Source organism: Ochotona curzoniae, unplaced genomic scaffold (genome assembly GCF_017591425.1).
Source record: "Ochotona curzoniae isolate NIBS_2020 unplaced genomic scaffold, NIBS_Ocur_1.0 contig_2404, whole genome shotgun sequence".
In the NCBI taxonomy this organism is placed as follows: Eukaryota; Metazoa; Chordata; class Mammalia; order Lagomorpha; family Ochotonidae; genus Ochotona; species Ochotona curzoniae.
The window spans coordinates 7699932-7726658 of NW_024465451.1; the positions used below are offsets into that span (position 1 = coordinate 7699932).

At 46.5% G+C, this 26727-nt stretch overlaps 1 protein-coding gene and 1 long non-coding RNA gene across 3 annotated transcripts in view; one reads left to right on the plus strand and one right to left on the minus strand.

The window, feature by feature from the left end:
* INPP5B (inositol polyphosphate-5-phosphatase B) overlaps positions 1 to 26727 on the minus strand; it is a 69240-nt gene that overhangs the window by 5035 nt on the left and 37478 nt on the right. For both annotated transcript variants that reach the window (XM_040974246.1, XM_040974245.1), the window contains 11 exons: positions 25647 to 25814; positions 24352 to 24453; positions 23547 to 23661; positions 23112 to 23228; positions 21604 to 21791; positions 20088 to 20199; positions 13214 to 13323; positions 10632 to 10767; positions 6499 to 6609; positions 4161 to 4323; positions 2823 to 3058 (listed from right to left, as the gene is read on the minus strand). In XM_040974246.1, coding sequence (XP_040830180.1) covers positions 2823 to 3058; positions 4161 to 4323; positions 6499 to 6609; positions 10632 to 10767; positions 13214 to 13323; positions 20088 to 20199; positions 21604 to 21791; positions 23112 to 23228; positions 23547 to 23661; positions 24352 to 24453; positions 25647 to 25814 — 1558 coding nt within the window. The remainder of the gene's footprint in view (positions 1 to 2822; positions 3059 to 4160; positions 4324 to 6498; positions 6610 to 10631; positions 10768 to 13213; positions 13324 to 20087; positions 20200 to 21603; positions 21792 to 23111; positions 23229 to 23546; positions 23662 to 24351; positions 24454 to 25646; positions 25815 to 26727) is intronic.
* LOC121152264 lies at positions 402 to 12668 on the plus strand. Its single transcript, XR_005883252.1, has 3 exons — positions 402 to 435; positions 6437 to 6440; positions 12591 to 12668. It is a non-coding gene; the product is annotated as an uncharacterized LOC121152264 (long non-coding RNA).

The following is a 26727-nucleotide window of genomic DNA, read 5'->3' on the forward strand; positions in this document are numbered from 1 at the left end:
CTGACCAATTACTCTCCTGGACTGGGCCTCATGCAGAGGGTAGGTCAGCAAGTGTTAACTTGAAAACGCATTGGAATCACAATCTGTCACCCTCATAAAAACTCCCTTATGTTAAAATTATCTTTTAGATCTCAGTAAATTTAGTTTAGAATAGTAAACCACAAAGTGATGATTTTTTTTTCTTAATGAATAATATCACGTATGGCGCAGTAGCCTAGTGGCTGAAGTCCTTGCCTTGCACGCAACAGGATCCTATATGTATACCGGTTCTAATCCTGGTGGCCCTGCTTCCCATCCAGCTCCCTGCTTGTGACCTGGGAAAGCAATCGAGGATGGTCCAAAGCCTTGGGACATTACACCCGCGTGGGAGACCAAGAAGAAGCTCCTGGCTCCTGGCTTTGGATCGGCACAGCTCCAACTGATGCAGCTGCTTGGGTAATGAAACAAGACAGAAGATCTTCCTCTCTCTCTCTCCTCCTTTCTGTATACCAATAAAAAAAATAAAACAAATCTTTAATAATAATAATAAAAAGAAACCATGTTTGTGGAGCCTGGCACAACTGCCTAGTGGCTAAATCATTGCCTTGCAACCACTGGGATACCATATGGGTGCTGGTTCATATCCCAGCTGCTCCACTTTCCATCCAGCTCCCTCCTATGGCTTGGGACAGCAGTAGAGGATGGTCCAAAGCCTTGGGACCCTGCATCCTTGTGGGAGACCTGGAGGAAGCTCCTGGCTGCTGGCTTCAAATCAGCTCAGATCCGGCCACTGCAACCACTTGGGCAATGGATTAGCAGACGGAAGAACTTTTTCTCTGACTCTTCTTCTCTCTGTAAATCTGCCTTTCCAATAAATAAAAAAATTTTTTAAATATACATATTTTTATGTTTATTTTGGGTGCTGATGCAATGGCTCAAGTGGCTAATCTTCAGCCTTACACACATCACGATCCAATATGGGCACTAGTTCGTGTCTCTATCTGCTCCACTCCCCATCCAGCTCCCTGCATATGGCCTGGGAAAGCAGCAGCAGATGACTCAAGGCCCTGGGACCCTGCACTCATGTGGGAAGCCACAGGAAGTTCCTGACTCCCGGTTTCGGAGTGGCTCAGCTATGGCCATTGCAACCATTTGGGAAGTGAAACAGTGGATAGAAAATCCTTCACTCTGCCTCTCCTTCATTCTGTAAATCTGCCTTTCCAGTAAAAATAAATCAATCTCTTTTTTTAAGTTTATTTTTACTTATTTTGAAAGGCGTAACAAGAGTGAGACAGAGGGTACAAGAGAGAATCTTCCACTTGCTGGATCATTCCCTAAAAGCCAGCCACAGCTGGGCTGGGCCAGGCCGGTCAGCAGCCAGGCACTCCATATGGATTTCCAACGTGTAGGCAGGGACCCAAGGATGCAAGCCACCATCTCCTACCTCTCAGGCGCACACTAGCTGGAAGCTGGGTTGAAGCAGAGTACCTGATCTCAGGCATTCCTTAGGGCTACAGACATCGCAAGTAGCTTATCCCGCTGCCCAACACCACCTACTACAAAATAAATGTTTATATTCCAAAAATCCATGTGCTGAAATCTAACCTTCAATTAGGGCATTTGGAGATGGGGCTTCTGAGTACACCATAAGGGCTTTGCCCTTTGGAATAGGGTGCCCTAAAAACTGAGACACCCACCCCCCCCACCCCCAGAGCTCCCTTACTTTCTGCCCTGTGAGGTCGCAGTAGGAAGACTTTCATCTGTGACCCAGGAAGCCAGTCCTCAGCAGAGAGCAGACCAGCAGACCCCTCTGTCCCAGATTCACCAGGCTCTGGACTGCAGGAAACAGGTATCTGCCGGTATCTGCCTTTTAGGAGCCACCTGCCTATGACATTCTGGCATTGCAGCCCCAGTGGATGAAACCATGCAGCATGTGCAAAGACTGAAAACATGGTTTCAACATTTTGCAGCTTTTCCCATCAAGAAGCAGAGTCCTTCTCCACCCCTGCTATCTGGGCTGGCTTTCCACTCATCGTGACCAATGCCTGGCAGAAATAGTGTCATGTGAACTTGGGAGCCATTGCTACAAAAGGCCTCACAACTCCTGCCTTCATGTTCTTGCCTACAGAAGCCTGAGCCAGCCTACTATGTGATGTGAACCCTTGTGGAGACACAGCCAGAGAGCGACCAACACCAAGACATGAGGGGGAGGCCACCTTGACCCTTTAGCCCATACCACAGCTGCCAGCTGCTTACAATGGCACAAGTGAGCTTAGGCATGGCTAGCAGAAGAAACCCACAGTTAGGAGGAACAGTAACTCATTGTTTGATCATCAACCATTCATCTCTTCATCATTTGAGATCTGTCCTCGGCCTCCGGTGCTTCTCATGACGTGAACAACAACTGCACAACCAGCAGAGCTAACAGCTTCTGCAGGGTCACAAAGAAATAGTCACACTTGACATTCCTCCCTCAGCTTCCACACAACTGCATCCCACCCACCTCTTCTGATACTGAGATCTGTTCTGGTTCCTCCTTCTCTTTCCCCTCTTTCTATTCTCCTTCAGTAAACCGCTCACAGTTGAAACACGGCCCCCTCACAGAGCAACAATTCTAATGCTATCCCATTTCCTTGACTTCAGATTACAATTTACAACGGGCTTTCAACTTGTTCATAGTAAAATTTCAGGGCAGTCTTGTGCATTAACAATATACAACTGACATAGAGGCAAATTTTAAAAGGCTGGTAATTCTTAACTCCCCAAGAGAGTAAGCATCTTGCTGGAAAGGCTTGGGTAGCTGCCACATGGTAATGGCTGTCTCCTCCTGACATGTTACTTACCAGCTCGCTAACAGTTTCAAGTGGTAGGTACAAGATTGGATCCTTCATGTAGCACAATGTATGAATGGGAGACCCGAAACAGCTGGGCAGGTAGTTCCCAGACACAGACAAAAAATAATCCTTTCCCCTGTCCAGGTGCAAAACCAAAATATCCTCAATTTTGTCTTCCCCGGAGTTGAGCTTGGTAGCTGTGGTCTTATTCACGAAGAGTTCCAGCTCAATCTCAATGGCAGAGTCTGCAGGGAAAAAAATGAAGCAAGCAATTGAGGCTAGGAGGAAGGCCGGGGCAAGGGAGGGAAGAGGGTACAGACAAGAAGAACTCGGAGAGCAAAGTAGTAACTAACCAACAAGCAGCTATTGCCCAGCACCCAGGACATTCAAGACCAAGGAGCTGACACACCAAATGGAAAGATAAAAACAAAAATACTTGTGGGCCCAATGGCGTGGCCTAGCGGCTAAAGTCCTTGCCTTGAATGTACTTGGATCCCATATGGGCACCGGTTCTAATCCCAGCAGCCTCACTTCCCATCCAGCTCCCTGCTTGTGGCCTGGAAAAGCAGTCGAGGACGGTCCAAGGTTTTGAGACCCAGCACCCACATGGGAGATCCAGAAGAGGTTCCTGGTTCCCGGTTTTGGATCAGCGCAGCACCGGCCGTTGTGGTCACTTGGGGAGTGAATCATTGGGTGGAAGATCTTCCTCTCTGTCTCTCCTCCTCTCTGTATATCTAACTTTGTAATAAAAAAATAAATAAATCTTTTTAAAAAAACTTGCATAAGTAAATGCTAAAAGAAAAAAAATCAAGCCATTAAGTAGCAGAGAGAGCGCAGGTTGAAAATGTTAATACAAGGCAAGGGGATGGATCAGAATCCTCCCTGGGCCAGGTAAGATGAAACACAACGCATTTATCAGCCTATGTATTGTCCATGAAACTCTCTAACACCCCTGCCACACAGCACCATGCAGAGCGCAAAGCAGATGCGGGACAATGACATGCATGGGACGTTGCCAGCCAGACGGGATCTCTGCATTGCAACCCCAGCTACTCCATGACAGGAGACAACTGTCTGCTGATGATAGGGAAGAGATTAACAAAAAAGTTCCTTTAGCAGTACCCAATCTAATGTTTTCCTGTAGAATTGCAGGACACTAAAACTAACCGGATGCACCTTGTTAGTATCTAATTTATTTATGAATGGGTTCAGCAATGGAGCCTTAAAAAAAGTTTGAAGAAATGATTAAAGCACTTAGAGAAAAATGTTTATTTTAGAAAAAAAGAACAAAGACAGGGAGGGCATTCTCCAAATAAGACACCACGAGCCTGAAGACTGAGACCTTACCTGGCAGAAGAAAACCTCGGCTGGGATTGGCACTTAACCACTGCTTACAGTAAGACTGTTCATCAGGCTTGTTGATAAATTCAAACTGACAGGGTACTTGGCCGTTGTGAATTGTAAAGGATTCCACTTGCAACTGCATGTACTTCACATTCTGAAAACAGAACTGGGGACAAGCCCAGGAGCAGTCACAAACAGTGCTGTCTGCTCTGCAACCTGCCCAGCCATCCCTGCCGAGCAATCCCTCCAACGAAAACCAAACAAATGTAGGACCATCTCTTGGAAATCTTTCTGCTCTAAAATTATCTGGGAGGCCACAGCTACCACTAACCACACCAAACAAAACTGCATTTAGGGCCTGGTGCCTGGGCCTAGCAAATAAAGTCCTCACTTTGAACGTGCCAGGATCCCATATGGGCTCCGGTTCTAATCCCGGCAGCCCCCTTCCCATCCAGCTCCCTGGTTTGTGGCCTGGGAAAGCAATAGAGGACAGCCCAAGCCTTGGGACCCTCCACCCACATGGGAGATCCAGAAGTAGTTCTGGGTTCCTGGCTTCAGATTGGCTCAGCTCCAACCGTTGTGCTCACTTGGGGAGTGAATCATCGGATGGAAGACCTTCCTCTCTGTCTCTCCTCTTCTCTCTATATATCTGCTTTTCCAATAAGAATAAATAAATCATAGAAAAAAAAAAACCCTGCATTTAACTTTAAACCCCCAAATGCCAAGAACTCAAAGCCATTTAAAGAATAGATTTCCAAGGTGGCTCTGGGCTGGGCCTGTCTGGAGTCAATTTGGTCCTGCCTGCTCCTCAGGAGCATCAGGAGGCTGCAGTGGCCTGCTAGGGGTCCTTCTGCACCCATCCAGCCGGCGGCAGCAGAGGTGGCTCCAGACTGGGCGGCGCAGGCACCAATGACACTGGGTGCAGTCCTCAGGCTGCCTGGCGGCAGCACACCCTAAAACCTTGGATTTGTAGGCTTTCATGGGATATGGGCAATGGCACAAGTGAGGCTGAGCGGAACCTCAGGATTCACGCCCAGGAGAGGAACGGCTATTATAGCACATCAGTGGACAAGGCCACTGTACTTTCAGGCAGGTGAGGGTTCTGAGTTGGAGTGGGAAGACATTTAAAGGTCAGCATTTCAGAAGTATCCAAACCACTTGGGCAGAACCCACAGAACACGCACTGCATTGGGACCCTGGGTTGATAATGGGTGGCGGTTCCCCATCCCTGGGTACTGCGACATTTGGGAGGCTGTGTGTGGCTTCTCTCTTTAACTTTTCTCTTCCCCCAGAGACAAGAAGAAATAGAGAACTTGGAAACAATTATTTCACCCACTTTTCCCTAACCCTAGATCCTTCTCTCCCTGGCCAACTATTTAATCATCAGCAAAAATAAAAATTTTTAAAAAAGCAGATTTCCCAAGGAAGTTGACATTTCTTTCTTATCCAATAACCATTTCCAAAGTACATTTTTCATTTCATCCCTCAACATGCAGGTCAAGCTCATCCTTTCCAGTAACTGTGTGTGTACAGCTTCAAAAATGCCTTGCAAGAGGACAGTTGTGGTATCATAGTTTAAGCTGCTGCTTATGATGCTGGCAGCTCTTCTCAGACCGCAGGTTCAAGTCCTGGTGGCTCTGCTTCCAATCCAGCTCCCTGCTAATATGCTTGGGAAAGCAGCAGATTGTGGCCTGAGCACTTGGGCCCTGGCCCTGCTTTAGCAGACCAGGATGGATTTCCGGTCTCTTGGCTTTGCCCTAGCCCAGCCCTAACAACTGTGGCCAGCTGAAGAGTGAACCAGCAAATAGGAAATCTCTCCTCATCCTGTCTCTTGAATAAATAAACACTTGAAAGACAAAAATGTTAAATAGCCCCATTTGGCTGACTGTGTGGTATTATCAACTTTGAAGGATCTATGCTGTGTGTCTTTCATGAAAAACACTGAAACATAACTGAACTTCTCCTACGGTTGATCACGTTTCTATACTGCCTTCTGCCTCATCAACTTGAGTATGTGTATACAATTCAGGATCAAATTAACCTGAAAGCAATGCCTCAGTTGGAAGGCAAATCCTTCGTGAGAATGTATACTAATTATTGTAAAATCAAACTAAACGCATCAGAATCCTCTGGCTTAGAAGATCAGGACACGAATCCGACCCACACCCGCCACCCCGTCTCCCCACAGCTGGCAGCACCCTCACTTTCTCTTAAAGCACACTACCCAGAAAGTCCAATAGTGTGCCAAGTGCTTCCAGGAACTCTGAGCTCTAGAACAGGGAAGTTTCCGGCCCAAAAATGGAAAAGCTCAGTGCTAACATCCTGAGCATGTCTCCCTTACCTCCCTCTTAGAGAGGGACACAGAAGGAATGTTGGCATTTTCCATTTTATCCAGGGAGCGAATAATTTCCTCCAGAGTCTTCCGATAAAGTTCTTCATTGATGACCCTCACCTGCAGGGTAAAAAGTGGTCACTGAGGGCCTTGACTTTGCCCCGTTTCCTCTTTTTACAGTGGGGAAGGAATTGAAAGCAGAGGGAACTAACATTTGACAGAAAACCTGAAAGTGAAGGCTGAGTAGATTGAATAAGTGAACAACGAACTCAAGAGACAATGCTTGTGGTAACGTCAGCTGCTGCCTGATGAACAAATGAAGGACCCAGGGGTAAAGGTGCCACGGTGGGCAGCTGGTTCTGCAGAGGGTCCAGGCCCAGAACAGCAGGATGCTCAGTGGTACTGGGCTTTCCACCACTAACAGTTCTACAAAGAGAAGCTCTTCGAAGGGCTTTGAATGAAAGCAGCCTTTTAAGCTCTTTAAACTAGGGTCCATCAGCCAAGAAGATTTTTGTGGGTCTCTCCTGACTGTATTTTTTTTTTTTAAGATTTATTTAGGGCTCGGCGGCGTGGCCTAGTGGCTAAAGTGCTCACCTTGAACGCACAGGGATCCCATATGGGCACCGGTTCTAATCCCGGCAGCTCCACTTCCCATCCAGTTCCCTGCTTGTGGACTAGGAAAACAATAGAGGACAGCCCAAGACTTTGGGACCCTGCAGCCTAATGGGAGACCCGGAAGAAGTTCCTGGATCCTAGCTTCGATCGGCATAGCATCGACTGTTGTGGCCACTTGGAGAGTAAATCATCGGATGGAGGATGTTCCTGTCGCTCCTCGTATAGCTGACTTTACAATAAATAAATAAATAAATTTTTTTTAAAGATTTATTTTATTTTTATTGTAAAGGCAGATATACAGAGAGGAGAGACAGAGAGGAAGATCTTCCATCCAATGATTCATTCCCCAAGTGAGCGCAACGGCCGATGCTATGCTGATCCAAAGCCAGGAGCCTCTTCTGGGTTTCCCACGTGGCTGCAGGATCCCAAAGCTTTGGGCCGTCCTCGACTGCTTTCCCAGGCCACAAGCGGGGAGCTGGATGAGAAGAGGGGCCGCCGGGATTAGAACCAGGCCCATATGGGATCCCGGGCGTGCAAGGCAAGGACCTTAACCACTGCGCCATCGCCCCGGGCCAATAAATATTTTTTTTAAAAAAAGATTTATTTATTTTCATTACAAAGACAGCTATACAGAGAGGAAGAGAGACAGAGAGGAAGATCTTCCGTCCAATGATTCACTCCCCAAGTGACCACAATGGCCGGTGCTTTGCCGATCCGAAGCCGGAATCCAGGAAATTCTTTCAGGTCTCCCACGGGGGTGCAGGGTCCCAAAGCTTTGGGCCGTCCTGAACTGCTTTCCCAGGCCACAAGCAGGGAGCTGGATGGGAAGTGAAGCTGCCGGGATTAGAACCAGCGCCCATATGGGATCCTGGCATATTCAAGGTGAGGACTTTAGCTGCTAGGCCACGCCACTGGGCCCTCCTACCTGTATTTTTAGTTAAAAACACATTTTACGAATGTTTCTGGTTCTGGCGCGGTAGTCTAGTAGCTAAAGTCCTCACCTTGCATGTGCTGGCATCCCATGTCGGCGCCAGTTCATGTCCCAGCTGTTCCACCTCACATCCAGCTTCCTGCTTGTGCCTGTCCCAAGACTTTGGGACCCTGCACCCGCGTGGGAGACCCGGAAGAGCTCCTGGCTCCTGGTCTCAGCTCTAGCTGTTGCAGCCACTTGGGGAGTGAACCAGTGAATGGAAGATCTTTCTGTCTGTCCTCTTTGTAAGTCTGCTTTTCCAATAGAAATAAATTTTTTTTAAGCTTTATTTTTATTATTTTTTTATTGGAAAGGCAGATATACAGAGAGGAGAGACAGAGAGGAAGATCTTCCATCTGATGATGCACTCCCCAAGTGAGCACAACGGCCGATGCTATGCTGATTCAAAGCCAGGAGCCTCTTCTGGGTCTCCCATGCAGATGCAGGGTCCCAAAGCTTTGGGCCGTCCTCGACTGCCTTCCCGGGCCACAGGCAGGGAGCTGGAAGGGAAGCGGGGCTGCCGGGATAGAACCGGCGTCCATATGGGATCCCAGGCATGCAAGGCGAGGACCTTAACCACTTGCGCCACCGCGCCGGGCCCCAGAAATAAATTATTTTTTAAAAAATAGTTTCTTTCAAGACTTTAGTTATAACATCCATTTGGTTCTTCTCAAATGACTCTTAACCTCATAGATTCAAATACTTCTATCTATGCTGTTAAAAGTTGATAACTGAAAGAGTCATTAAAGAATACAAAATTAACAAAAGAAATTTGACCTTACTAGTAAACATGGAAATGTAAAATAAATGAAGAATCTTTTTCTCATTTGGATTGACAAAGAATTTAAGATTGATAAAATATAGAAAAATAAGATTATATATAAAGGAACTTAAAAAGTTGTGGAAAATTATAATTAAACAATAGTGCAAAGGGGGGGGGAGCCAGTACACAGGCTGGGCATATAGTCTAGAAGATGCACAGGTCCAATGTGAAAGTGCTTGGGTTCACTGTCCATCCTGGGCTTCCGACTAGCCTCCCACCTATGCAGACCATGGGAGGCAGTGATGATGGCTCAAATATTTTGGTACATGCCCCACAAATGAGCGCCAGAATTGCATTCTTGGCCAGCCCTGGCCATTGCAGGCATTTAGGGAGTAAACCAGCAGAAGGGAACAAATTCTCATAAATTAATGAATAAAATGGCAGGTGTAACATTTTTAGGCTGTTTTGTACATTCATAGAAGAGCAAAACAGCAAGAATTGTTAGGGAGACAATTTAACAGGCCTTAATAAACTTACAACCCACTTCTCTGGGGCAGGGAAAGCTGCTGCCTGCGATGCGGGCATCCCATACGGGGACCAGTCCACGTCCTAGCTGCTTCACTTCAGATCCAGCTCCCTGCTACACAGCTGTGAAAAGCAGAAGCTGGCCATCATGTGGACCCTGCCACCCACATGAGGAAACCCAGAAGCAGATCCCAGGTTCGGGATCTTGTTCAGCCCTGACAGCTGCAGATATCTAGGCAGGGAACTAGCAGGTGGAAGATCTCTTTCTCTCTCCAACTCTGACTTCCAAATATAAAAATACATCTTGAAAAAATATGTAAAATGGGGATTGGCATGATTGTTCAATGGCTAAATCATTGACTTGAATGCACCCATCCAGCTCCCTGCTTGTGGCCTGGGAAAGCAGTCGGGGACGGCCCAAAGCCTTGGGACCCTGCACCCACATGGGAGACCCAGAAGAGGCTTCCGGCTCCTGACTTTGGATCAGCATAGCTCAGCTGTTGCAGCCATTTGGGGAGTGAATCAGCAGATGGAAGATTTTTCTCTCTTTCCTTCTCCCTATAAATCTGACTTTCCAATAAAATAAATAATTCCTTACAAAATATGGACAGGCTCACAAAGGTGCATGACAGTCACTATAGCATTATGTATAATAACAAAACTTGGAAATCAAATGATGGATACAAATTATGGTTCATTCATAAAGTATTCACTTTGCAGGCTTCAAAAATAATGAGGGGGCCCAGAGGAGTAGCCTAGTGGATAACATATTCACCCTGCACTCATAGGATCCCATATGGGCGCTGGTTTGTGGCCCAGCTGCTTCACTTTCCCTCCAGCTTACAGGTTGTGGCCTGGGAAAGCAGTCGGGGACGGCCCAAAGCCTTGGGACCCTGCACCCGCATGGGAGACCCAGAAGAGGCTCCTGGCTTCGTACTGGCTCAGTTCCAGACACTGCGGTCACTTGGGGAATGAATCAGTGGATGGAAGATCTTTCTCTGTCTCTCCTCCTCTCTGTTAATCTGACTTTACAACAAAAATAAAGATTTTTAAAATAAAATTAAAATAATGAGGAAATTAGTAAATGCATAAGGGCCTGGAAAGATACAGTCCAAAGGCAAACAGAAATCCTTCTATGCACGTGGAAACACAGAAGTAAACCAAGCTGGGTAAGTTTAAAGGAAGCTTCTAGGTATGCAAAGGGAGGGGGGAGGCAGAAGACAGAAAGTAATCTTGATGTGAGAGCGGACCCCTTCCAGAGAGACGTACCCCGATGTCAAACACGGAGCTGACAGGCTTGTGGTCACTCGTCTTCAGGGCCATGTGGCTCTGGTAGCTCAGCTGCGTGATGTTCTTCCCTTTCCAGAGGATCCGGTCGCACCAGGCAGGAGCTCGACACTTCTCACTGAAAGGCCAAGTGCACGTTGGTGGCGTTCCCACAAACAGCAGGGCTCACTGCCTAGTTCCCTGGTTCGGCGGGCAATGACAAGGCAGAGCCCTCATGCCCATGCCACCCAGAGTTTTCAGATAGCAGGAGTGACTCAGACCCACCCAGGGATAACAAGTCGCCAAGGCAGCATCATTCAAAACAACGAGAAGAACAAACAAGCCCAACAACTAGGAGAGCTCAGAGCCAAACCAGCAGACTAAGTTTCAGTTCTTGATTCTCCCGTGAGGGCCAGGACAGGTAACACAGGCAGTCCGAGTAACTCTGCTATGGTACAGCATTTAAAGACTTTGCTTGGGGCACCTGCATTCCTTATCAGAGTGCCTGCTACAGTCCCAACTATACCACTTTGGATCCAGCTTCCTGCTAATGTGCCTGGAAACACAGCAGATGATGCCCTAAGTATGACAGCTCCACCACCCACATGGAAGACCTGGATGGAACTCCAGGCTCCTAGATTTGGTGTGGCTCAGTCCCAGATGTTGCAGCATTTAGACAGTAAACCAGTAGAGAGAAGATCTTTCTTGCTTTGTCTCTTCCACTCTGTCACTCTGCCTTTCACACAAATCAATATATCATTTTAAAAAGATTTGGAATTCTATTTCCCTGGTTCAAATCCTGCCTCTGTTATGTGTCTTTAATTTCCCCCTTCCAAGTTTTAGTTTTTTTGTTTGTTTGTTTTTGTTTTTTTATCTATTTATGTATCTTAAAGGCAGAGTTACAGAGGGCCAGAAAGAGATCTTCCATCTGCTGCTTTATTCCCCAAGTGGCTGCAATGGCGAGGGCTGAGATAGAACAAAGGGTTTCTTCTGGGTCTCCCACAGAGTTGTAGCAGTTTGAAGTCTTGGGTCTTCCTTTAAAACTTTGAGGTCCGTTAACAGGAAGCTGGACTGGAAATGGAGCAGCAGGGACTTGAAGAGGTACACGTTCAGTCTGCTGCAGCCGCAATGACTAGTTCACCTGCTACGCCACAAAGCTGGCCCCTTACCTTTATTTTTCTATCCCTCGATCTGATATAATAAAAAGACTATTATATATATGTATATATATACATACATATATATATACACACCTCAATGGGTTACTGAGAGGATTAAACACAATAAATTAATAAAGAGTAATGAGTTAGTATATGGTACAAGGGAAACAGTAATAAAAAAAAATTAGCTACTCTGTAATGACCAGTACAAGATTAGTTAGCTGGAATCTTCCATTACCATAAGTAAATCAGTATCAACAGTTATGACAGGAGCAGGCATTGTGGCAACGCCACTGCTGGGGATGATGGCATCCCTTACAAAGCGCCGTGAACACAGCCCCCACCTCCACTTCCAATACAGTTTCCTATGAACACACCTGGGGGGCAACCTGGGCTATATTCTTAGGTTTCTGCCACCCACAGAGGAAACCTGCCTCTTGACTTCAAAGTCTGGCCCAGCCTCGGCTGCTATGGACATCTGGGAAGTGAAAACACAGGATTGGAAACATTCTCTCTCTCTCTCTCTGCTCTCCAGATAAAACTCATTTTAAAAAAAATGTTGGGCCCGGCGGCGTGGCCTAGCAGCTAAAGTCCTCGCCTTGAATGCCCCGGGATCCTATATGGGCGCCAGTTCTAATCCCGGCAGCTCCACTTCCCATCCAGCTCCCTGCTTGTGGCCTGGGAAAGCAGTCGAGAACGGCCCAAAGCTTTGGGACCCTGCACCCACATGGGAGACCCGGAAGAATTTCCTGGATCCTGGCTTCAAATCGGCATAGTATCGCCATTGCACTCACTTGGGGAGTGAATCATTGGACAGAAGATCTTTCTCACTGTCTCTCCTCCTCTCTGTATATCTGACTTTGTAATAAAAATAAAATAAATCTTTAAAAACAAATGTTTTTAGGGCCCAACATGGTAGTCTAGTGGCTAAAGTCCTTGCCTTGCAACCACCAGGATCTCATATGGGTACCAGTTCTAACCCTGGCAGCCCAACTTCCCATCCCAGCTTGTGGCCTGGAAAAACACTAGAGGACGGCCTAAAGTCTTGGGACCCTGCACCTATGTGGGAGACCCAGAAGAAGCTCCTGGCTTTTGATTGGCTCGGCTCTTGCCACTGAGGCCACTTGGGGAGTGAACCAGCAGATGGAAGATCTTCCTCTGTCTCTCCTCCTCTCTGTAAATCTCACTTTCCAATAAAAATAAATCTTTTAAAAAATGTTTTTTAAAAGAATTATACAATAACTAATGAAATAAAAATAAATCTGTACTAGGAAGGCAGTTGTTTAATGAGCAATTTTGAAAGCAGATGTTTGACTGCATTGGAAGAATTACAGAAAACACACTGCTCTTCGTGCCCACAAGGACACGAGCTTCCCGGAGTTTCAGTTTCCATGTGCTCACGTCCCAGAGGGACGTCTGACCTACCTGGTATCCCAGTTGTCAGAGCCAGTGTCGTACTTGTAAGTAGGTTGGAAGGTAAGCTCACCTTCTGTGAAGCCTTCAAAGACCATATTGGCAGCCACCTGAATTTTCAGCTATACAAAAGGATACAGAGAGAACACCTCAGAACAAAGAGGCCAAATCTAAATTAGCAGAGAAAAAAAAAAACAATTCTAGAACCCAAACCTTGTTGAGAAAGCAAAGGCCTCATAAGAGCATGTTCCCATGAGAGCCAAAATGGGGCAGTGGTCCAGGCTGGACATGGCTGCAGTGTCTCTTGGCATGGGTATGAAGGGGTCTGGACCACGCCAAACTGTGCCAGAGTTCAGCACCCACTGGTGTTTGTGAGAGCCAGGTTGAATGTAAAACGGGCTGGGCTAGGTCTCAGTTCCCACTGTGTCATGTCAGAGCTGTGTCAAGGCATTGACCAGGTGTGGCTGGGCTGTAATATCCAGTAGTAAGAACCGGACTGGGTGTGGGCCAGCTGGGTAAGGCCACTGTTCCTGCCAGGACAGGAGTGGACTAAGTCAGCCTGGGCCAAGGACTCACCAGTGTGCATGAGATCCGCCACTAGAAGGAGGCCCAATAGGGAGCTTCGGGAACTCCTTTGTCTGGACACAGTCCCTGCAGGTGAGTGCAAGAACCAAGGCAAGGAGGGCCCAGCGCGGTGGCCTAACGGCTAAAGTCCTCGCCTTGAACATGCTGGAATCTGATATGGTGCTGGTTCTAATCCCGACAACTACATTTCCCATCCAGCTCCCTGCTTGTGGCCTGGGAAAGCAGTTGAGGATGGCCCAAAGCATTGGGACCCTGCACCCACGTGGGAGACCTGGAGGAGGTTCCTGACTCCTGGCTTCAGATGAGGGCAACCACCGGCCGTTGCGGTCACTTGGGGAGTGAATCATCGGATGGAAAATCTTCCTGTGTCCTACTCTCTGTATATCTGCTTTTCCAATAAAAATAAATAAATCTTAAAAAAAAAAAAAAAAGGCACAGAGCAGCCCAGGCTAGGCCAGGCTACAGTATCCACAGGCATACGTGTGGCTCAGGTCTGAGGGCAGGACAGGCTAGACTAGTTCATCACACACACTTGCAGATCTGAGAAACAGGATGGAGGGCAGGACAGGTTTGGTTGGGCTGCAGCACCAGCCAGTTCACACTAGGGCTGGGAATGGGGGCTGACTATGCCAGGTTGGGCAGCAGCAGCCACCAGCGTGAGTTAGAACAGGAGCAGAACAGGATGAGGTGAGACAGACCATGTCAGACTGGGCTGCAGCACCCACCAGCACATGTGAGACCAGCTGGGGCCAGGTGGGGGGAAGGTGTGTGAACCTGGTAGGGGAATAGTGGGGACTCTTCTGCTTGGCCACTGCTCTTGCTGATGAGCATGAAAGCTGGAACTGGGAGCAGACCAGGTGGGGTAGGGCTACAATCTGTTGGTATTCACATAAACTAGGTTGCGGGAAGAGCCAGGCTGGGCTAACCAACTGTATCCACCGGTGCAGGCATGAGCCAGAGTAAGGGCAGGCAGGTTGGGCTTTGCCACAGCAGCAGCTGGCAAGTGCTAGGACTAGGGACAAGTGCTATCGAGATAGACTACAGAGCCACCTGGAGAGTACAAGATCTGGGTCCAGTGGGAAGACTGGACCTCTCTGATGGTCTGTAACTCCCACTCGTGAGCATGAGAACCAGGACTGGGGGTGGGTCTGGCTGGACAGGCAGTGGCACCTGCTGGTATGAATGTGGGCTGGAGCATAGAGTCCATTGAGCTGAGTTAGGCTTCAATGCCCAATGATGTATACAAGATCTCAATGGGAGGTGGGGCAGATAGGACCAGTCCACTGCACATGCTGGCAGGGACAGGAACCAAAACTGGGCAGCCGGTCCAGTGGGGATTATTGGGGGTTGTTCTGACTGGTCTGTAGCACTCTCTGGTGTTCATGAAAACTGAGCGTGTGTTGGGCAGGAATGAACTAGGCTGCAGCACCCACTGGTTTACAAAGGAGAGCAGAAAAAAATTGACTGGTCTTCCTAGCAAAGTTTGACAGCAAATTTCTGGGTGAATGGAGACTCAGAGGTGGACTATGTCAGCCAGTGGGCCTTGGAAGGATTTCCTTATCCTTCAGCTACACTTTAGTCAGTTAGTAGCATGTTATTTAACTTCTTGGTGCAGTTAATTTCTTTTTTTTTTTTTTTATTTTTTTTTTTTTTAAAGATTTATTTTTATTATTTTTTCATTGGAAAGGCGGATATACAGAGAGGAGAGACAGAGAGGAAGATCTTCCGTCCGATGATTCACTCCCCAAGTGAGCGCAACGGGCCGATGCTATGCCGATCCGAAGCCAGGAGCCTCTTCCGGGCCTCCCACGCGGGTGCAGGGTCCCAAAGCTTTGGGCTGTCCTCGACTGCTTTCCCAGGCCACAGGCAGGGAGCTGGAAGGGAAGCGGGGCTGCCGGGATTAGAACCGGCGCCCATATGGGATCCCGGGCGTGCAAGGCGAGGACTTAACCACTTGCGCCACCGCGCCGGGCCCGGTGCAGTTAATTTCTTTTTTCTTCCTGATATTGATTTTGTTTTGTGGCTTTTCATTTAAGGCGATGTATAGTAGCTACGTAATGGAGACTGTCATATCTAGTAACATGTTATTTAACTTTATGGCATTGTAAATTTCTACTTTTCTTTCCATTTTTGATTTTGTATTATGACTTTTCGTTTGAGGGGAGGTACAGTAGCTGTGAACTAACATGTAGTTGTGGACACTAACATATCCAGATGTGAGGATACACTGTAGTATGCATTCCTACTTTCAGACAAATGTGGACTTACAGTGAAACTGTTTACTGTATCTTGACAATAGAATGCTGGACTCTCTGTCACTGTCCATGCCTGCACTGATGGACATATGACTGTGTAAGAAAAACGATACTTTAGTAATGATATAGAGGAACTGGGGGGAGGCAGAAATTGGGGATAGGATAAGGCAAATATCAAGAGCCTGCGGAACTGTATCATAAAATGATAATAAAAAATAATAAAAAAAAACTTTAAAAATAAGATTTGAGTTAACCAAGTACTAGGTGGATGTACACGCTGACCACTCCTGCAACCATTCCTCCACCTCAGTGCAGGATTTAAGACTCTAAGAGCCCACCTGCACACAGGGGCCTGAGTTCCATCCTACTCAGATGTACTAGGATCCACTACAACACAGTTTGTCCATCATCCCTGTACCACATCTGCTCCAAATATACACAAAGTTGTGCTGTCAAGTTAGGTGAACTGAGAGAAGCTCCCTGCCTGTACCATTTAAATTTGTAATGAATCTACCCTAAAGCATCATCATAAAGGTTAACTGCCAGCTTACTACGGTACTGATTCTAAGAGTTCCGGACAAATGGCACTCTCACAATGGAGAAAAGCCTATGTTGAAGGTTTTGTCCACCAAATGTCTGCAGACCGCGTATCTCAGACGTTCCCGGCAGACTGAGAATTTTGCAGAAGGCAGACTTTCTCCTGAGACTGTAGGCCACCTTGCTGACAAAGCGTGCCCGGAGAGGTGTGAGACATCTTATCATCTGCCTCTTCCTCTTTAGTGATTGTGTCAAGTACAAAGTTGTGTTAGATCAGTTTGTTTACTGGTATTGGTTCCTGTAACTCATGTTTACTTATCCTGTTGCCTGAGACCTGGTGATTGTTCTCCTAATTCCTTGTGATCTATCATTGGAATGGCTTGTACGCTATTATTTTGCTAACTATTAACTTTTTACCTATTAGCTTGCTCTGCAAAAATATTGGCATAAGTTGCCCAGTAAAATTCAATACAGTGTACACTGGTTCATCTTGCCTTTGCATTCCGTGTCCCAAATTCTTCTTGGCGCAGATGTCATACCTTGAGTCCCAGTCCCCACTAGAAGGACCCCGAGGACCACCAGAAAGGTTAATTGCCAGCTTAGTATGGTATTGATTCTAGGAGTTCCAAACATATCGCACTCTCGCAGTAGAAAAAAGCCAGTGTTGCCGCTCCCACTAGAGCACCTGAGTTGGCCCCGGGTGGGATGTGAAGGACTGCCAACTCTCACGTGGGAGGCGGGTCAGCTATCCAGGGGACACTATAAGAGTACTTCCAATGCTGATGGCATAGACAGTCTTGGGCATAGTGGTTAGAACACTGCGGGTGGAAGAGTAGGGAGAGTCTGGCAGCATGATAGTTCAGCCGACTAATCCTCCACCCCCAAAAACCAGCATTCCGTGTGTACAATGTTTGTGTCCTGGCTGTTCCACGTCCCATCCAGCTCCCTGCTTGTGGCCTGGGAAAGCAGCAGAGGATGGCCTAAAGCCTTGGGATGCTGCACCCACACGGCAGACCCAGAAGAAGCCTCTGGCTTTAAATCGGCTCAGACGGGCCATTGTGGCCACTTGGGAAGTCAATGATCAGATGGAAGATCATCCTCTCTGCCTCTCCTTCGCTCTGTAAACCTGCCTTTCCCACAAAAATAAATAAATAAATAAATAACGCTGCTTGGGGTGCCCATCTCAGAGAGTCTGGGTTAAGGTGTCAGTTCTACTTACAATGCCAGCCTCCTGCTTACGTACACAGCAGGGGGCAGTAGGCGAAGGCTAAGCAGTTGAGTCCCAGCCACCCAAATGGGAAACCCAGAACAAGTTCCTGGCTCCCAGCCTCAGCACAGCCCAGCACAGCCCCACCTTGCAGACATCTGGGAATGAACCAGTAGATGTAAAATCTGTTTCTACCTTTATAATAAATTTTTTTTTTAGTTTATGTGAAAACAAAATTAAAAGGTAAGCTTATTTTCAAGCAAAAATCCGGCAGTCTTTCCATAATATGCATTTAAATTTTTTTTATTTTATTTGAAATGCTGAAACAAGGAGACACAGCAATTTTCCACCCAGTGTCTCACCCTGCAAATGCCTGCAACAGCCAGAGGCTGGGCCAGGCTGAAGCCAAGAGCCAGAAACTCCATCCAGGCATGCCACACAGGTGAAAGGAATCCAAGCATCTGAGCCAAGCCTCACACAAGCCTTGAGCCTCTCACAGCTCAAGGAAGCTGCATCATACGCACAGGAGTTAAACGTGAAGCAAGCACTCAGATACAGGATATGGGCACAATACACAATTTTCTTTAGCTTTTTGAAGACCTTACATGCATGGATTTCAAAATTATTTTAAAATAAAAAATAAAGTTATCTTATATTTTTACTTCTCACAAACTTTTTGAAGTACTCTCATATTTGCCAATTTCCTAAAAATACCTTGCTTAAAACACCATAAAGAAAAAGCAACCAAAAAATTTTTTCATATGAACCTAAGCTGATGCTTTCCCAGTGGGTACAGTTAGTCTAACACCAACAGGAGGGGCAGGAAAGTGGTGCAGAGGTTAGGCTGCACCTTGGGACACTCCATTCAACACTGCAGTTCCTGGCTCCCATCCTGACTCCTCTGCTTCAGATCCAACTTCCTGCTAACGCACCTGGGAGGCAGCAGACAATGATGACTCACATGCGTCCATCCCCTGTCACCCAAGTGTAGGTGACAGATGGGACTCCTGCTGCTGGCTTCAGCTGCCCCAGCCCTGACCATGGCGGGCACTAGGGGAGACAGCACATGGAAGTCTCTCTGTCTCCATCTGTTGCTGTGCTTGTCAGGTATGTGAAATTTTTTTTTTGTAAGATCTATTTATTTTTATTGGAAAGGCGGAGAGACAGAGAGGAGAAGACAGAGAGAAAGATCTTCCATCCGATGGTTCACTCCCCAAGTGGCCGTAACAGCCAATCTGAAGCCAGGAGCTCTTCCAGGTCTCCCACGCAGGTGCAGGGTTCCAAGGCTTTGAGCCGTCCTCAACTGCTGTCCCAGGCCACAAGCAGGGAGCTGGATGGAAAGCAGGGCCACCAGGATAAAAACCAGCGACCATATGGGATCCCAGCGCTGCAAGGTGAGGACTTTAATCACTACGCTATTGCTCCGGGCCCAGGTAAGTGAATCTTAAGAAAACCAGAAACAAGACCTGGAAAGGAGATTTTTTTTTCCAGGAGATTGGAGAAGGCAAGTGAAGATGAACATGAAATTATAAAAGAAATTGTAAGATACAAGCAGAGCTAGAACAAACTAGGTTAATGCTAACCTAGGAATCAAGTAGAATAAAAATAATTTACTAAAGAAAAATGTAAGAAAAAACTGGGTCAATATAATAGGCCACAGAGAAAAACATAATAAAGATTCTTTTTCTTCAATTAACATGTATTGACAAAAAAAAAAGTGGGGGAGAAAAAGAGTGAGATTTAGACTAATGACTATATTTAGGCTATCAAGGAAGTTCATAGACTTTTTAAGAAAAGAATTTCAGGGTCCACACTGCGGCTCAATAGGCTAATCCTTCATCTTCAAGCACCAGCATCTAAATGGGCGCCAGTTCGTGTTCCAGTTGCTCCACTTCCCATGCAGCTCCTGACTTACGGCCTGGAAAAGCAATAGAGGATGGCCCAAAATCTTGGGGCCCCTGCACCTACGTGGGAGGCCAAGAAGAAGCTCCTGGCCCCTGCTTTGGATCAACTCCTGCCGTTGCACTCTTTCAGGGAGTAAACCAGTCAATGAGATCTTTCCCTCTCTGCCTCTCCTTCTCTCTGTAAGTCTGAATAAGTAACTGGTAGAGTACAAGAGAGCAAGAACAAGTTCTTGCCCTAAGGAATGAGCCACTGGAGACTACTGGGGGGTCAGATGAAAATGCAGATGAAATGAAGGCAAAATGGGGTGTCAGGGCCTCGGGGAGACTGCCCAAGCCAAGAATGAAAGGCTGCGTGTTGGTAAGCCATGGGGACAGCAACTGCCTGGACCCGTTTGTACCTGATCGTATGCATACAGGGCTTGGAAGTCCTTCTCTTCAATGAGCTTTTTCACTTTTTCCACATCCAGCTCTTCTATCCTGTAGTTGAGGTCCCCCAGCCACAAGATCACACTGTGAGGACAGAACACAAAGGTAACAGGGTTGGTGGTACAAATCCTGAACCCATACCGTGGAGGGTACTTCTACAGCCCCAGGAGCTCGGCTGGAATGTGACTCAGCTGTCAGGAAATTTTTCCTTCTCTTGCTATTCCAATTAATATCACATTTAAAATGCTGCTTGCTCAATTATCTTGGTCCCAAGTTCGCTAAAAATAGCTTTGAGTTCTCCATGGCTGGAAAGATGGTCTAGTAAGATCTAAAAACAAGATCATAGTTTATCTCATTGCTGGGAAGAGGCAAACATGAATGAGAATTGGAAATGTCAAACACCCAGGGACCCCGAACCAGGTGCTGGTGACTGCCTCTGCCCCGTTGCACCAAACACGTTCTCAATCTGTGTGTGCAGCCTGGACTTCCCATCACTTCTCAGCCTTTTGGCCAAGTGTAGAGTGGAATTCCTCTGGGAAAAAGCTCAGCCTTTGGAGCAGAGCCTGGGTTTAAAAACCACATCATCACTGGCCTGGCTCATTTTACACTCGTCAGCAAAGCTGAAGATTGGGGAAAACTGAACTGAAGATTTTTTGATGACATTACACATCTCATTAAGCCCACAACCTTTTCTATCTGAAGCCAACAGCCATGTCATTAGAGAATCTACAGTCTACACGCCCCAAATCCAATGTGTCCACAGTAAAGAGCTGACCCACCGACCTACAGGCTGCAAGCTCACAAATTAGGATGCTGCAAGTGCACAGAATGGAAGAGCTGGCTTGTAGGACACAACCCTTGCTAGTTAGAGGCCCTGCAAAGAAAATCCAGAACACAGGGAATGCTGAGATCGTCCCAACGGCAGCAGGACAAGAGGTATGACTTGGAACTCCCTGGCAGGTACCACAGCCCCAGGCACAGTTTCTTCTATGTGAAGGAAATAGCGTAAGTTTCAACTGCTGACATAAGTCTAAAATTTGAAGATTCAGAATTTAGATGAGCAGCAAGTTTTAGACAAATAACATGAAGTTTAATCAACAGGTAAAAATGACCAAGTGGAAGCCAATAAGCCTGGTAGTAGTGCCAATGACACGTGCTCTGAAAGGAACGGATGCAAAAATCTTAGAGGATACTTATAAAAACTGGGCTTAAGACGCTAGCTAGCTCTTTGGTTATTCTCCTCATGATGTCAGATCAAGGCAAACCCATATTAAAATTAATCTTACACTTTACTAAGGACAAATGCTATTTAACAGAGTCTAAGGGTCTGCCCAAGGGGTACTAAAACTTTCCAAAAGTCCTACTCTACAAGTAAACCCAGAGCTGGCAGATGCTGCACTTTCCCAGTGATCTTCCCAACAACACACAGAGCCCACCACTCTACACATGGTGAACCAGATGGGGCAGGAGCCCAGGCTCAGGACTCACTCGTGTTTGCCGATGGTGAGAGGGGGACGACTTGGGTCAACCTGACAAAACTGCATTCGAGAGCAGATGTCTTTATAGTCCTGGTTCCTCCTCTCATACTCTTCTGTGTGGGCTGCCAGATGAGAATTCACAATGCAGATGCTGGTGTTATGGAACTGGAACCTGATGGCCACACCTCCTTTGTTACCCTATCAAAAGGAGCCCAGAGAATATGAACCATAACTTAACTGTGTCAGTCATTTATACCCACGACTTTCAGAGCATTTTAGCTCAGTCTCCATAATAACCCTGTGAATTATTATCTGTATATTACAGGAAAAAAAAAAACAATTCTAAAAGGCAAGATAACTGGCTGGTTGGTGGCAGTCCTTATTTTTTGTTTTGCTTTTATTATTATTTTTAGTAGAAGTCAAGTTTAATGAAAAGAAATAAAGAAAATACAGCTCATAGACCAGGCAGGCAAAAGTTCCCTGATGGGTGGAGAGTTTCCTGGGCTTGAGAGACCTAAAATTCCTCCCAGAACTTCACAATGGATTCAGTAACCTTGGTGTAGGGTGGGGAGAGTCCCCTAATCTGCTTTTAGGAGTGCAGACACACCCTACCAGATTACTGAACAATGACAACATTCCTGATATGTAAATGCTGGCCTGCTTCTACAGCTCTTGCCTCATCCAACCACACAAGAGATCCACCCAACAAGGTATTCAAGAGTATTACTTTAGAATAATAATGCTGTTTTTTCTTTTTTTTAAACCAAAGTTTTCTGCTCTGTTTCTTTCCTTCATCTGTTTGATGGCAGAACTGAGCCCAGAGCCTCATTCTCAATCTGGTGCTCTTGCACTAAATCACAGGTAAGCCATATGCTCTTCTCTACACAGGGTTAAGCTCTTGCAGGAGAATCTAAAAGCAAGTCTCAAAGAGCATGAAGAAAAACAGAAAACTACAAACTTGTCAGCACTGTTTCCTTCGAAAATAGTTTCTTTCACCTACTTCACGGATTATACGGCAGAGCAACTGCAGGCTCCAGTGTGTGAACAGGAGGCAGGTGTTTGTTGGAGAATCACCTGGAAATTCATTGAACTATGGCTTCTAAAGCCTACTCAATCCAGCCCTGCCTGAGGACACATTTCACATTGTCATACCAGCACCCTCAAACTGAGACACATGAAGTATCTGTCTGCGTCATGAGAAGCTGGATCAAAACACCACAGGAGGGGCAGATTTGTGGAACAAATAGTAAAGCTGCCACTTGCAATGCCAGCAACCTACAGCCCACTGCCTGTTCTAGCCCCAGCTACTCTGCTTCCCATCCAGCTTCCTGCTAATGGTCACCATGTAGGAGACCAGGCTGTAGTTCCAGGCTTTTGGCTTTGGCCTGGTCCAGTCCTGGCTGTTGCAGTCATTTGAGAAGTGAATCTCTCTCTCTCTGCCTTTCACATAAACCTCAAGAAGACAAAAGCAAACATCCTAGGGATCAAGGTTCTCTGTTATCAAATACCACAACTCACCATCCTCCCCATGATTCCCGTTCCCACAGTCTCGGCTTCTACTTCTGAGATGTATGCTGCGTGTTCCTGTTTGACGTACAGCAGCAGCATGATCCCAACTAACCGGATGAGCTTCACCTGGAAAACATACCCACACACGCCAATGAGGACATCCAGTACCTGGACAAGTGGCCGCCAACAACAAAGGTGCAAAGGGAAAGGAGCCTCCTGCTGGCAGAGAGCACCAATGTATGCTTCTGCACAGCATCACCACGGAATCACCTCTTCAACTCCCTGAGTATCTGTGATAACCTAAGCAACCCGTCTTTCACTGAGGCACTCCTTCTAGAGGTCCTGGAACAGAACTAGGGCTGGCTTACAACGAAAGCTCATAGAAAAGACAAACACCTCTCAGAATTTTCTCGCGTGACAATCTATTCCTGAGTCCTCTCTCACCTTTGCGTATTTGGCACCTGGGTGAAGGCCGTCGGACACAGCTTTGAACCACTCTTCCTCCTTTGGGGTATCATGAAAGAAAAAGGCTTCTTTACTCAGGTCAAGTTCCTGGAACCTACACAGTGGAGAAACGGAACACACAGATGAGATGTTCAAGTTAAAGCATGTGCTTAATAACCCCCCAGAGCCCAGGAACCAAATGTCAAAGGTCTTCCCAGGGCATTCTCAACACTAGCCACCAGCTTCCTCTTCCTGCCACACGGCTGGAAGCATCCCCATTTCACATCTGCAACCACTGGTCCACATAGGCACCACACTGGGATTCAGAACTCAGTCTATATAAATTCTAGTCTCTAGCCCTCTCCATTATATGACACAGGCTTTCTTTACTGCTCCTCATCAAACATGCCCACTTCAGACAGTAAGAGCACAAAAAAACAAGAGAGGTTAAATGATGGTATTTTCTTTAGCTAGCCCTCATTCCCTGGTAAGATACTTTTGTTTTGTGACCAAAGTATGGAATGTCCCAGTAATGACATTCAGTTCAGGGTATACTGACTGCATCAGAGGTCTGCACTAAAAATTAAACATCAGCATTTTAAGGGCAAGCACAGCGCCTGCCAGAGATTCCTTTACTGGGAGTAAGAACATCAAAGACAGAAGCAGCTTTTATCAAGCACATGCCCATTTATCAACTCCTTCACCTGCTAGGAAGATATAGTCATGTGTTTGTGTGACCATGCCTTCACCCACACCTGGATGTTCCCTGGGATAGAGACATGACCTCGAGAGAAACAGCACTCACCCTACACAGTATACGTCTGGCGCCTCAGCACTATGACTCAGCCAGGGCCGGAGGCATTCTTTGGGGGACTGTCCGTTCACATTGTATGTGCCCACAAAAAACCTGAAGCCAAAAAGAATAAATCAGTGACTTGGACCATGATAGATATGACACAGGAAAAAAACTTTATATGCAGACGGTGCCTGGTTTTGGTCTCTATGGATGGCATTTTAAGACAATAAGAGATGTCATTTCTAACCTGAAATAGACTGTGATGCCAAGAGGTGATGTGCTATGATACCTGTCACTTTTGTGAAAACAACATTAAATGGTACAGACCTACTTAAACATTACACAGCCATCTTCCAAGAAATGACGCCTCACCCTGTATCCACCACAGAAATGAAAAACAAAAATCACAAAAGTTTGGTAGTTACTCAGGGCTGGAAACAACAACTCTGCTCAAAAGGCTACTCCTTCTCAGTGACTCAAGGTTTTTATCTCCAGTAACAATGGCATTTTGCCTGACAGTCCCAACACAAAGATTTAAAATGACTATCAGAATCCTGCAACCTTTATTCTTTTCACTTTCAGTAGCCCTGTTTAAAGAAGACTACCCAACCCCAGCTAACTTCATTCTCAATGACTTTCTTCAAAGGCTCAGTACTCAGGAAATGGGACACTCAGGATGAGGGGGTGAGCAGCACTGTGACACAGTGGGTTAGAGCCCATATGGGCAACAGAGTAATTCCAGGCTGCTCTATTTTCAATCCTTAGCTCCCTGCTAAGGCACCTGGAAAAGCAGCAGAAGATGCCCAAGTGCTTGGGCTCCTGCACCCACATGGGAGATCCACAAGGCACACCAGGCTCCTGGCTTCAGCCTGGCAGAGCTCCAGCCATTGTAGCCATTTGGGAAGTGAACTAGTGGATGGTCAATTTCCCCTCCCCATCGCCCCCATAACTCTGCCTTTCAAATGAATAGTAAATCTTCAAAAACTAAAATAAATCCTCAGAGAGATACACAAAGATCCTGCTTTGGTACTCAGTGATCTTTGCAAATACCTCTTACCTCTCTGTAAGCTATGGCATCCTCACTACACCACACCAACCACAGTGCCTGCCCAGGAGAGCACAGAATTTAACATTCATGAAGACTGAGTGGAATTACTCCTTTTGAAAATGAGAGATTCTAAAGAATGATCTGTTTCCAAATTAAGGCGAGGGGAAGGAAGTGCTTAAAGTACAGAAAGCTGCATAGCCATTTCTGCTTTGAGAAAAAAAAAAAAAAGGACACAGTCTAGGATGCAGTCAGCTACCTGAAGTTCTGGATGTAGGTATAGTCCGCTTCTTTCTGTATTAGTTGCGACTTCACAATTGTATCTCGCAATCCAAACTTCTGCATGGATAAGATATGAGCCTTGTCTGATACTGTGACAGTAGAGGAGTGAACCATGGTAGTAATTTCAGGCTTGTTCTTATTCTGTCTGGAAAAAAAATATTTATTTATTTATTTATTTATTTATTTATTTTTATGGGCAAGGCAGATTCACAGAAAGCAGATATAATGAGAAAGATCTTCTGTCCACTGGTTAACTCCCCAAGTGGCCACAGCAACCAGAGCTGTGCTAATCTGATGCCAGGAGCTTCCTCTAGGTCTCACATGCAGGTGCAGGGTCCCAAGGCTTTGGGCCATCCTCCACAGCTTTCCCAGGCCACAGGCAGGGAGCTGGATGGGAAGTGGAGCAGCTGAGACATGAACCAGCGTCCGTATAAAAACCCAGCGTGTGCAAGGCAAGGATTTAGCCCCTGAGCTATCGCATTGGGAGCAAAAAACACATTTTCTCCCTCTCTCTTTCTTTTTTTATTCTTCCATAGCAAATCTGAACACAAATCTTACACACCAATCTGAACACACTCATAAGATCTGAGTCACAGAAGACCACATGAGGTCATGCAAGGGGCCAGTTTTTAGCTCCAAGTTTTAAAGGTCACAATGGAAGTGCCTGGGTTCGAGGTCTGGCTCAGCTTCTGGTTCCAGCCTCCTACTAATGAGCACCCAAAAGGCAGCAGTGATGCTCAGGCGTGGGGGTGCTCTGCCACTCATGTCTGACACTTGTCTTCAGATCTGCATTCCTGGCTTCGGCCTGGCCTCTTCCTGGCGACTGGGGACACTTGGGGAGGAAATCAGTAGGTAGAAGATTCTTTCTGCTTTTACACAAAATGAAAATAGCAAAGTGTTTAAGTCATGAAAAAAAAAAAAATGAGGTCAACGCAAAAGTCTGCTGTTTCTACACAGAATTTATGTGTTGCTAATGCCACAGTGTGTTGTGCTGGAGACTTTTCTGATAATAAATTCATAGACTCTCAGGCCAGAAGGAGACCTTGAAGATAAGCTGA